Genomic DNA, 12952 nt, shown 5'->3' on the forward strand with positions numbered 1-12952 from the left:
GTATCCGGAAATAACTCAGCCATCCGGCTCATGGTCCAATCAAGAACCAACCATTTATCAATAAATATAGCCCTTCGGCTCATGGCATACACGGTACTTCCACCGCCATCCTCCATATCTCATATAATCATCTTTGATCATCATTGATCTTACCCTTTCCCCTTGCTTCACTCGCAAGTTACCACATCCCCTAGCTCCTTTCTCATTGCTAGGCATATCATAATGATTTAATACATAAGGGGTGAAATCGGAGGCTTAGAAGTATGAGATTTGGCTTTTAAAACTCAAAAATCAACTTTGGCATGAAAGCAGGGCCACGCGTACGCGCACTCCATGCGCACGCGCGGATGGCCAAGAACTCATCGATGCGCAAGCGTCATACGTGCGAACGCGCGGGTTGAAAAATATCCAAACGGCGTGCAAGCGTCAGCCACGCGTACGCGTGGTTGCTCTTGCGCCCAGGCACAAAACTGGCACAACCCTGGCACAACTCTCTGGAAAAATAGCTGGGCAATTGGTGCAGTACATCGACGCACCCGCGCACACCACGCGCACGCGTGGATGGTGTTTTCTGGAAGAACGGCGCGTACGCGCCAAGTGCGCCTACGCGCGGAGGGTCGTTCTGCTAAAAATTTTCTAAGTTAAAAGCTGCAGAATTTACAGATTCAACCCCCAATCTTCCGACGGTCATAACTCCCTCATTTTAAATCATTTTTCACCCGTTCTTCGAACGGCATGGACATCCCGGATCCAATTTCATTTCTAAATAAATTCGGCACAAAACAGAGATCCGTAGTCCAAGTTATGTCCCGTCAAAATATGCCCAAAAACCATGTTTTCATACAAAACCACAAGGTGCCATTTTCAAAACAAGCAATTCTCAACTATTTGCAAAATCAACCAAAACATGCCAATTTCAACCCTTTCTTTGAAATCAATCAAAATATACCAAAATCAACATCAAGCCTCCTCAACTCACACATTGACACTTTCTCAAACTCAAACACATTTACATATCATATACTCTTCCTCATGCCAAATTTCAACAACACTATTTCCAATCAACCATCATTATACATAATCAATATCATACTCACTATCACGTGGTTTCACCCACAAATCAACCTTAATCATTCCTCAAGCATATATCACAACATACATATATCTAATGCATCATCATACCATCAAGGCATCAATAGTCATAATCACATGTATGACCACATAATATGTCTCAACCAAAACCAAATATACCTCATCTATATAATTTCACCCAATTCACCAAATTCCACACTTCAACTCCTCAAACCTTATTATTCAATAACCAACTCAATCATTCATATATTCATTATCGGAAATTCATCCAATCACTTGCGTCATCATACAATGCACACAACACTTACCTTTCTTACCTTCTTCCGGCCTCCGGCCCAAAATTTACGGCCTCCGGCCCAATTTCAAAATTTAAATGCATAAACCACAAACCAATACTCATTACCCAGTACATCAAATTCTCAATACACCAAACATACAAGGCTACACAATTCTCAACCCAATCATTAATTCACATTACATACCAACTATGCATATTAGCACCAACCATTTACACAATCCAAACTTAATCCTAGGGGCATCTAGCCTAGGAATTCTCATCACAACACACGGTACTTAAATGAAACTTAAACCGTACCTCTTGTAGCCAAACCAATTGAGCCTCTTCTTTGGAAGTCTTCACCAACCTTAGCTCCAAGCCTCACCAAAGCTCCTCAAGCAATACCAATCTCCCAATTGTGCACCAACATCACCAAATACACTCAGCCCATATGAAGTAGGGATAGAACTCACTTAGAATCCATGTTGGAGTATCCCACAAAACTTAGATAGAATTGTAGAGGATGAGAAGAGTGACGCGTAGCCACAAACGGCTCGTCAATCGGAGCTCCGTAGCTCAAGTTATGGTGGTTTGAAGATCAAAGAGAGTTAGATTTTCTCTCTTCTCTTCTCTCTTCCCAATTTCAGCGCCCAACACCCCTTCTTTAGGGCAAGATGAGCTGAAATGCTCATAACTAATGTTTATATATGTTGGGTCTTGGGCCCACTTAGGCCCGGTTCACTTATTTTTGTTCGTTGGCCCAATTTTGGACCAAAACCTTTAAGATTAGCGCTCTAAATCGCACTTCAAATATTTCTACCTCCCTTAATTATAATTCCTCATTTCTTAATCCTATTTACTCATAATCAATTTTCTCAGCTGCAGTACCAGACAGGTCTCAGCCGGTATTGCCGGTCAAAATTTCACTGCGCGCTTTTACGCAGAAAACTATGTTTTCCTACTCGGAAAAATTCACTGAATCCAAATATCATATTTAAATCATCAAATTCCAATTGCTAAATCTTCCAACCATATTCGCTCCTATTTAACTTATTATTTAATTGATTTCAAAGAAAGGGTTGAAATTGGCATGTTTTAGTTGATTTTGCAAAATTGTAAGGCCCACATCGGTTGGGGAGGGGAACGAAACATGCCTTATAAGGGTGTGGATACCTCTCCCTAGCATGACGCGTTTTGACGAGTGAGTGTGGGGGGGCTTTGGCCATCATCCCTATCGTCAAAGACAAAACCGTGAGGCCTTGTGTGCCAAAGCAGACAATATCGTGCTAGCGGGTGGTCTGGGCTGTTACAAATGGTATCAGAGCCAGAACCCGGATCGATGTGCCAGCGAGGGCGCTGGGCTCCCTTAGGGGGGTGGATTGTAAGGCCCACATCGGTTGGGGAGGGGAATGAAGCATGCCTTATAAGGGTGTGGATACCTCTCCCTAGCATGACGCGTTTTGACGAGTGAGTGTGGGGGGCTTTGGCCATCATCCCTATCGTCAAAGACAAAACCGTGAGGCCTTGTGTGCCAAAGCGGACAATATCGTGCTAGCGGGTGGTCTGGGCTGTTACACATTCCATATGCATGGGCGTTCCCGCACAATTATTCTCCTTCTTTCTTCTTCTTAACAAACCGAACTCAATCTTAACTTAAAACAAAATCTCTCCTCAAAAGATTGAATTTAAAATAGAGACTCTTTCTTATTTAAATCAAATTTGCTTTTAAATAACGTTTTAAATAAAGTCTTAGAGTTTTATAAAAATTTGGCAGCATTTCTTCTAAAATTTAGACTATGCCACCCTTCCGGGGTCCCTACCAAACCATTTTCAATTCTCAAAAATTATTTATAAATCCAACAAACCATATCCATTATCAAAGCATTTATAAATCTGAAAGCTAACTAGTTTCAATATCAAATTATTTTCAACTCTTCATTTGTTACCAATAAATCAAACCAACACTTTCTCAAACTATTTCCAACAGTTTTAAACCCAAGTCATTCCTTACTTTAGAAATATAAATCAAACCTTTCAATATTAAACCATTTTCTCAATATGTGTAAATATGTAAACCTATTCTTTTCTCAACATAGAAATTATTTTAATTCTATAATTATTGATTCCTGTGGTTCATGTTGAATTTACGATGACTACTTTTTTTTTTGGGTTTTGTTACTGTATAGAAAGGAGATTCTTTTAACACATGTAGAAACCACGTGTCAATCAATGACATAGGTAACGAAAATAACATACCAATGCATGATAAAGCAACAACGTCAGTATGAGATCTACATATTTTTTACTTTATGTCTAATAATGTTAATACCAATGACTACAATTAAAAAGAAAATTTATATATACATAAAAATACAAAAAAACTTTTAAAAAAGTTATAAAATTTTAAATAAATTTCACTATTTTATTTATTACTAATAAAAAGTTACAAATAGAAATTAATCATTTTTTTATCCCTGCTAATGATAACGAAATATAAGTTTTTTTAAAACAATTATATTCTATATAAACGATATACTTATTATCAAATTCTTAATATATATATATATATACTAAACATTTTATTTTAGAGAAATAAAAATATATAAGAAATAAAAATATACTTATTATCATATTTTATAAATAAGAATATATAACTTTTTAATTAAGACTAATAATATGTATTCTATTTGCGGGTATATAACCCTACCCAATTTGATTGGGTAGAGTTGTCTATCCAATTTGCTGCGAATAGGATAGAGTACGAATAGAGTTTGCTTGTGGATATGATCGAATGCAAATTCAGAATATACTCTATCTTGTTCTACCAGCATTCTTAATATATTATATAACATATATTTAAAATTTATAAATTATATTTGTAGTGAATAAATATTAAAGCCAATACTTTTTTCTTGTAAAAACTCAAGATAATCACTAAGTTAATAATTTAAATTATTAATTTAATATATTTGTTATTTAAAGAATAATGTTGTAAGAACTTAGAATTAGAAGAAGAGTGATTAGATATTTATCTTTATTTATGTTATTTTAATTTTATTAAGAATTTGATGATCATGTTATTTATAATTTTATTTTATTATTTTTAATTTTAATTTAAACTTAATTTTTTATTTTCTATTTTATTAATATGTATGAAATATAGAATGATTGAATTTTATATTTACTTAAAAAAAATTTATTTTTCTACAAGTAGGGTTAAGTAAGGTAGAATTGAAAACTTTAGGATGCGGGTAAGGTTAAAGTTGAGTTTTAAAAAATTTTTAACTCGCAGATAGGATTAGGGTAGAGTTTGGATAGGATTAGGGTAGAGTCTAAACTCTACTCTATCTTATCCTTTGCCAGTCCTATAGGATTTGGACTCTACCCTAATCCTATCCAAATTCTACCCTAACCCTATCTACAAATTGAAAACTTTTTAAAAACTCAACTTTAACCTTACTCGCATCCTAAAGTTTTCAATCCTACCTTACCTAATCCTACCTGCAGAAAAATAAAATTTTTTTAAACAAATATAAAATTCAATCACTCCATATTTCATACATATTAATAAAATAAAAAATAAAAAATTAAGTTTAAATTAAAATTAAAAATAATAAAATTGGATAAATAACTCTACTCGATCAAATTGGATAGAATTATATACCTACAAATAGAGTATATATTATCAGCTTTAATTAAAAAGCTATATATTTTTATTTATAAAATATGATAATAAATATATTTTTATTTCTTATATATTCTTATTTCTCCAAAATAAATTTCTTAGTATATATATATTTTAAGAATTTGATAATAAGTATATCGTTTATGTAGAATATAATTATTTTAAAGAACTTACATTTCGTTATCATTAGCAGGGATAAAAAATTATTAATTTCTATTTGTACCTCTTTATTATCAATAAATAAAATAGTGAAATTTATTTAAAACTTTATAACTTTTCTAAAAATTTTTTTGTATTTTTATTCATATATATATATTCTCTTTTTAATTGTAGTTACCAATAAATTTAAGTATTTAATAAACATTATTAAACATAAAGTAAAAATATGTGGGGTCTATTGATGGCAGAACTTCAGTTTTATGGGTTTCATACTGACGTTGCTGTTCTCTCATGTATTGGTATATTATTTCTGTTACTTATGTTATTGATCGACACGTGATTTCTATATGTGTTGGAAAAAATTCCCCTTCTACACAGTAGCAAATCCCTTTTTTCTTAGGCTGGTCACAATAAGAGAAGTTGTAAGAAGAGAAAGGAAGCAATGGGTGAAGGGAATTCTATACCACAAGTGCCTGCAGATGATAAGGATAAGGATATGCTGGCTGAAATGTATTGGGAGGAGACATTAGAAGATGCAGAAGCTGAACAAAAGGTAACTAAAGAGGAAAATGGAACCGCAACACCCCACGCTACCAGGGACGGACCCAAGCATACAAATGAGGGGCACTTGCCCCCATTATTTTTTAATTTTTGTTTTAAAAGATATAGTTATATATAATATGCCCCCACTTCAAATTTTAAATGACCCCACTACAAATAAAATAAATTCAATTAGCTAAAGTTTTAAATTTATTTTTTTATTTTTTTTATCATTTTGACTATTATTTAACCTAATCAAATTTAATTATTGTACCGTCAGTTCTTTATTCTCTTAAACCCTCTTCTTATTTTTATATTTTCAACCTTCTTTTTCTATTCCTTATCTAATGGTCATCTTCTCTTAATCAAAAAGTAAATTTTAAATTCTCCAATTTTTTATATAGCTCTCCAAGACTCTATGTATCTTTCAATTTCATTATTTTTCTTTTTGATATTTTCAATTGCATTTTTTAATTCAAACAATTATAGTTTAGGTATCAATCTAATATTTTATTTTTTTCATGACTTTATATATTTTATTTTATTCTCGATTTATTCATCCTTATTACTTATTTTTTATCTTTTGTTCTAATATATGTACCTATGTTGCATATAAAATTTTAAAATGAACTGATTAATTTACTAATTTAGAATATATTTTTTATTTTTAAAAATAATGATAAAAAATATTTTAATTATAATATATAATTAAACAGATACATAAAATATTTTATCTAATATTATATCAAAATTAAATTAAAAAATATATAACAAATTTAATTATTTTAAAAAATAAAAAAAATTATAAAAATTATGTTTTTATTATTTTATATAAACATACTTTTCATATAAAGATTTAATTTTTCTAGTATTTATATATAATTCTAATTTCAAATTATAAATACTAATGTATTATTATGCGCTAATATGCCAGTTAATTCAGTCTTTTATTATTAAGTTAGTTAGGATAATAAGTTATCTATAATTTAATTAAAATACTTTAATTTTAAATTTTAGAAATAAAAAAATATTTTTTATAAATTATATATAATAAATAGTATTTTAAGAATAAAAGTGTTCGCTAACTCTTTTTAATTTTTATATCTCCATATAATTAATAATATTTAACAAAATTTATTTAATATATATATATATATATATATATATGTATATATATATATATTTTTTTTTTTGCCCCCACTCCTAAAATTTTCTGAGTCCGTCACTGCACGCTACACAAGTAAGTGCATTGCATTATTCAACTCGTTAATCTACTTTGTATAATTTGTCGCTCATCTGAATTGTTTGTTCTTTGAAATGCAGCAGCCTCAACCCATGCAGCCGCCACCAAGCACACAACCACAACCTCCAATAAACAATGCAACAACCAAAAAATAAGTTAAAAGGAGAAGTGTTAGGCGACCTTCTCCGACTAGACAAACACTGCAACCAAGCACATCATCTGCCAACCATCCAACTACAACTCCTTCCATATACAACTCTCAAACTACACCTCATCCACTGCAAGGTGCTAGTGCAGGGACAAGCACATGATTCATGCAGTTCATGCCCACACCTGGTGTTGTGACTCCAATTGCTAGAGGCCGAGGCACAGCTGTTAGAGGGAGAGGTCAAGGTAGAGGTCGAGGCAGGATAGGTGCATTAAGCGGAGGAAAAAATGGTATCTCAAGCGGGAGCAGTAACTCGACCCCAATTTCGTAGACTAGTTATGGTTGTTTTTTGTTGTTTTTGATATACTTTAGAGAGATACATAACTCTTGTATTTTGTTATGCATTTTCATGGTATGACTAAGTGTAGACTTAGTTATGTTGGTTTTGAGGGTGTGATTTGAGTTGCCAATACTTGCATTCTTTGGCTTATGTGATAATCATTGGAACCTGCAGCATCTATATATATAAGTGTTCTCCAAATTATTGTTAATTTTATCACTCTTGTAACAGTACCTTGTTCTGAATTTGGAACAAACTCATATATTGAAAACCAAAACCATCAGGTTACTATGTTACGAATTCAGCTTATTATTGGATCCTTAAGAAGAAAAGAGAGATTCATGTCCATTTTCAATGGCATTGTCTACAAATAAACGCTATCAAAATCATTTCAAATGACAGCAACAAGTTCAAAGCATGCGTGTCTACGTCAATGTATCAGAGATTAAAAAAGCAGAACAATGTAAGGAACACAACATATCATGCCAATATCAGGAACAAATTTCACTATCATGAACAAAGATCCCCAATTTTACATATCTTATAATTTTATCACCAAATACAACTCACAGAATAAACAAAACGCTACCCCAACGCAACAGTTGAAAGCAACACTCTAATTTCCCTAATTTCATCCCTAATTTCAACCTTAAATTTGTCTATCTTCCTAGCCATCATTGAGGATACTTGCTGATTTTCCCCCACTACAGTGACAGTCAATCCATCATCATGCCTTGCATAAGAATGTTCCGACTTTCTCTTGGCTAAACATCTTGCTAGGCTCTCCCATCTTTCTTCGAGTTCATCCACCCAAACAAAGTATTTGGAGTCTCTTGTCTGAGAAAACAAAAAAAAATTCACCCAAATGTCAACTAAAATTCAAAAATAAATTTCTCACCACAACAACAACAGCGTCTGGCCCTTACCGCCCATAGAGGACATCTGATGAACCATCTATTAGGGTTCGTAATTGTGCCAGACTCCATCAACGCAACCTCCCTCCCACAGAAATATCTGCCGTCGAACTTCTTCTCCTTCATCTTCTTCGATCTTGCAGAACTGCTGCGACTTCCATCATTTGCAGTAGAGTTAAATCTGCGCAAAGACATTCCAGGAGTTACGAGATAATTCTTTCTGACCGTGGGTGCATTTGAATTTCAATAATATTTGATTTTGGGGGTATGATTCAAATTGGAAAAGATAAGTTGCTAGGGTTTTGATTTGATGCGTAAGGCCATTTCCACCTTCATATACAAACGTTCACTTCCACGTAGATAGGCCTTTTGGAGGGTTGGAGAGCCACGTAGGGTCGGATAATCACGAACCAAGTGCAGATCCAAGACAGGCTACTTTTGTCACACGGAGGACATCTTACGTGGGTACAAGTTTAGTTTCGATCTAGTATGGGTACATCTATCAGCGTTTTCATCTTTCATTGGTACAAATGGTCATTTATTCCATTAATAGAACAGAGTCAACTGAAAAAAATAAAAACGGGGTTAGAGTTAGGGTTCAAAAAGGTGTTAGATTTTTTATTCAAAATGAAGCAAAAACGATGATGAAATAGGAAAAGGGATGAGGACAACCTACCTGAAAGAGGGAGGAGAGACATAGCTCCAACGACAGAAGGTGCAGCAGCGACACTGACACTGACACCAACAGCAGCAGAGACAGAGGAAAAAGTTCCATTTGAGTCAACGAAGCAGGACCAAAGCAAGTCCACGAAAGCTTTGGAGAAGAATGCAGGTGGTCGGCATTGGCAGACGGGCTGCCGGAAGTAGAAAGAGAAGAGAGAAAAAGAAAGGAGAAGGTTAAAGAGAACGTGTGTGTGATTCGAAAATGAGGGGGAAGTTTGCATTTTGAATTTAGAGCAAGTTTACTATCAGATTTACCGGCAGATAAATCTGACTGTAACGCATTACTGGTCACCAAAATGCAGCATTCCACTAATTGGGATTATCGGCAAAAAAAAATCCGTCGATAAATGTTACGCTAAATTTCGCACATATTTTTTGTTTCCTCTCCAATTATTACCGCCGAATTTACTGTCGAAAATAAAATCCATCGGTAATAATTTGACCGGACGAATTTGACACTTAAACCACTGGTATATTTGTCAATAAAGCCGACACTAATATGCGATGCTAAATCCAATAATATTTAACGTTTTTCTTGTAGTGATTCAATTAATGATTCAAGAATTGATCACAAAAATATGATCAAGTTCTAGATTAATTGAGGCATGCCATAGACAATAAAATACCTTATTGTAGCCTCTAAAAATCATCATGTCATAACCCACCCACACTTTAAAGTAGTAAAAAAAAGTGTAAATCATATCTGGAAGTATAACAATGGCAACACCAGAATCAATTTTAACAATAGATCCCTTCTTTTACATAGTCTTGCACTACGATTTTAGCCAAATTGCATAATTTAAAAAAAAAAAAATCAAAACTCTACTATCAAAATAGAATAAAAAAGCACAATAAAAACAGAAAAAATAAATTTGACAAGAAAAACAGAGAATGAGAATTAAAATTATTGTTCATATTATAAAAAAAAAATGAAACGGCTCAAATGTCACACTCTTGATGAGACTCGATGATTCATAATACATTGAGAAGAGAAGATAACAAGATACGATGAAGAAAAATTCAATGTGATGAGAAGAGAAGAAAGCACAATACAATGAATCGGGATTGATAATGCAATTAGAGTGATTTGAATTTTTGATTGAGCATTAGATGAGTGTGCATCTACAAGAGTATTTACTGGGGTTAAAAAAGTGATTCGACTCACAGGTGACATATGAGATGAGTGACTAATTTATATTAGACTTGTATAAGTATAATAAAAATATAAAAATACACTATGATTGATTAAATAACTAATTTTTGTTCTATAAATAGCATTAAATTATGATGTTAAACTTGTTAAACCGATATTAATCCCCTTCGAAATCTCCCGCTTTATAAACAGTGTGTGACCCTACGAATAATAAACTAATAATAATAATTTACGATATTGTTAGGACTTAGGAAGACACAAAAAAAAAAATCAAAATATATTTATTAATTATTGTAATAATTAATAAATATTAAATAAGATAAATTTTAATTTTTTTTGTTACCAAACATTTTTAAATAATTTAATAGTAGAAAGGAGGACAAAAAGTATGTAATGGATGAACTTAGCCTTAATTAATGTGGTAAGTGGTAACGAGTTGCAATAAAAAAAGGTTCCGTTTGGCGAGTGAGGCAAGTGGGGGCATTATTGGCATATTGCATCGTCAATTAGTATTACCTGAATTAGGAACAATAGTTCCATTTTTCACAGAACAACCACTCTGTTCCAACGCCAATTCGAAGAAACCACCTCCACCAATGCTAGAATCCACGCACGGTGGAGCAAACTGCAAAATAATGTCTCTCAGCGTCACTAAACCTGCGACTTGTTCCTTCTCATTCACGAGAAAGCTGAAACTGCTGTTCCTCTCAATCATGTGCTCCATTATTTGCTTCATTGTTTCGTTTTCCCTGTTGGTTACTGCTGGTTCCATTGTTGCTTCACTCTCCATGTGGATGAATTCTTCCATAGTTAAAACCCTGTCATACAACAGCGCACAAGCCCGCGTTTTTTCACGTTGAGAAAGTAAGAAAAAGAAACAGGACAAGTTTTGTACTCACGTTCTATTTTTGAGGATTTCATCACTCTTCAGGAGATGATAAACGTCACTGTTCCTCACATTACCCATAATCTTCTTAGTTTGTTGATCTACAACTGCAACTGCACAAGTATTATGGTTCTCCCAAAGCAACTTGAAAGCATCTGCAACAGTTTGGTTCCCATATACACAAATAGGAGGTTCTTGATCTTCAACTCTGTGGACCAAAATAGCAACATACAACATGATGGACCAATCCATTTTACTTAAAGAAGCATATATGCGTGTAAGGACTGTGAGAGTACCGCAAATCTGAAAACTTGTTATCTGCAATGCTATCGAACCACTCTAGTCCACTCGATTGAAGAAGAAATTGGACTAGAGCATTCTAGCACAAAGCCAAACATGCCCTTCATCATCAACCATAAGTATCTTAAAACAAAATTCACAGCACAAAAGTAGGGAGATAGATACATACCTGTGTAACAAGAGCGATGAGTGTAGGATCAAAATGCTTTTGCTGAATGACTGGTAAAACATGGAGGCGATGTTTAGAAAGAAGCAGCAGCGCGTGCATAACGGAGTCATCCATGCGCACTGGGAAATATGGTTTCCATAGGAATGACTTGGCCAACTCGCCAATCTTGGTTTGACCAATCTCATGAATTTGCTCTAGAATGATGGAGAAAAACCCACCGCTCTTTATATCCTTTTGCGTGGGATTTTCCATCATCTTCTTGTCGTATTCCTATGACATTCTATGTATGAGGGACGAAGAGAGCAGATATGTTGGGATTAGTGTTTTATTTATTTATGATTATTTACAATTCGTATACACCAAAATAATAAGTACTTACGAAAAACGTCCGTATAAATAATAGGTTAGTTAAATTTATCGAAAGAAAAATATTTTCTATTACTAATGAATGAATGAGTGAATAGGCTACCCGGAGACACCAGAGAACCATGCTTGGGAAATCAATGAAACCGATGAAGCGATCAGAGAATCTCATGGTAGAGCAGCTCTCTGATTGTAATACATGATCATCCACAATGACTGCACCCAACACGTCCTTTTCGTACAGCATATGAATCGCGTCTTTTAGAGTGTTTTCAGCTTTCACTTCCAAAACTAATAATAATTCGTAAGTAAATGATACATGGTATTGTATTGCTTTCAAACAGAACGCGCATCTGAAGCTAAAGTACCATGTGAATCTGTTATGCCGGATATCGAGCCAACGGGTACGCGATCAAGAAATTGTTGGAGTGCTGAGGCTGAATCATGTTTCCTCTCATCACTCTTGTTGAGGAATGAGCAACTAGTAGTGTGCTCGTTTTCCGACAGGCTCAACACCTCTGATATTCGCCTTGATTGCATTCTGCATATTCCACTCTCACGCTTCCAATCACCGCCATTTAAGGGGCCAAGATTACTCTTCAAAGGCAAAAGTAGTACGTGTCAATCTATTTAGTGCAAGTTACCCTCATGATGACACGGGGCATTTTTATGGCCATTGATGAGGAATAAAGCAGGCGGTTGAAACGTGAATATGGGAAGGATTCCACTATATCTGTTTTTATGGTCATTTTTACCTGCTTTACGTCTTTTCAACCATTTCCTTTTCATTATAAAGCGATTAAGGATTGGCCTTTTCAACCATTGAGAAGGATTCACGTTTCAGCCATTTAAGGGTTTCAACCGTTTGTTTCGGTACGATAATTAATTCATATTTATGATATAATACATACGTAAATAAATAACAAAAAAAATATGTAGATTATATTATTTATGTCAATA

At 33.8% G+C, this 12952-nt stretch overlaps 1 protein-coding gene across 2 annotated transcripts; it reads right to left on the bottom strand.

Annotated features, from left to right (window-relative positions):
- Window positions 1-7964: 7964 nt before the first annotated feature.
- LOC112766548 (SNF1-related protein kinase regulatory subunit gamma-1-like) lies at window positions 7965-12619 on the bottom strand. Of its 2 annotated transcripts, XM_072222897.1 has the most exons (10): window positions 12361-12619; window positions 12099-12283; window positions 11630-11899; window positions 11457-11539; window positions 11174-11368; window positions 10791-11092; window positions 9075-9252; window positions 8729-8962; window positions 8411-8579; window positions 7965-8321 (listed from the first exon to the last, which is right to left on the bottom strand). In XM_072222897.1, exons 1-7 carry the CDS (start codon window positions 12530-12532, stop codon window positions 9179-9181), a joined length of 1281 nt encoding a protein of 426 aa, XP_072078998.1. In that variant the 5' UTR covers window positions 12533-12619; the 3' UTR covers window positions 7965-8321; window positions 8411-8579; window positions 8729-8962; window positions 9075-9178. The 2 variants fall into 2 exon arrangements, with proteins under 2 accessions (XP_072078998.1, XP_025668222.1); XM_025812437.3 differs by lacking the exons at window positions 8729-8962; window positions 9075-9252 and having other exon boundaries at window positions 12361-12618.
- Window positions 12620-12952: the final 333 nt, after the last annotated feature.

The sequence above is a fragment of the Arachis hypogaea genome, chromosome 17 (assembly GCF_003086295.3).
Source record: "Arachis hypogaea cultivar Tifrunner chromosome 17, arahy.Tifrunner.gnm2.J5K5, whole genome shotgun sequence".
Classification (NCBI taxonomy): domain Eukaryota; kingdom Viridiplantae; phylum Streptophyta; class Magnoliopsida; order Fabales; family Fabaceae; genus Arachis; species Arachis hypogaea.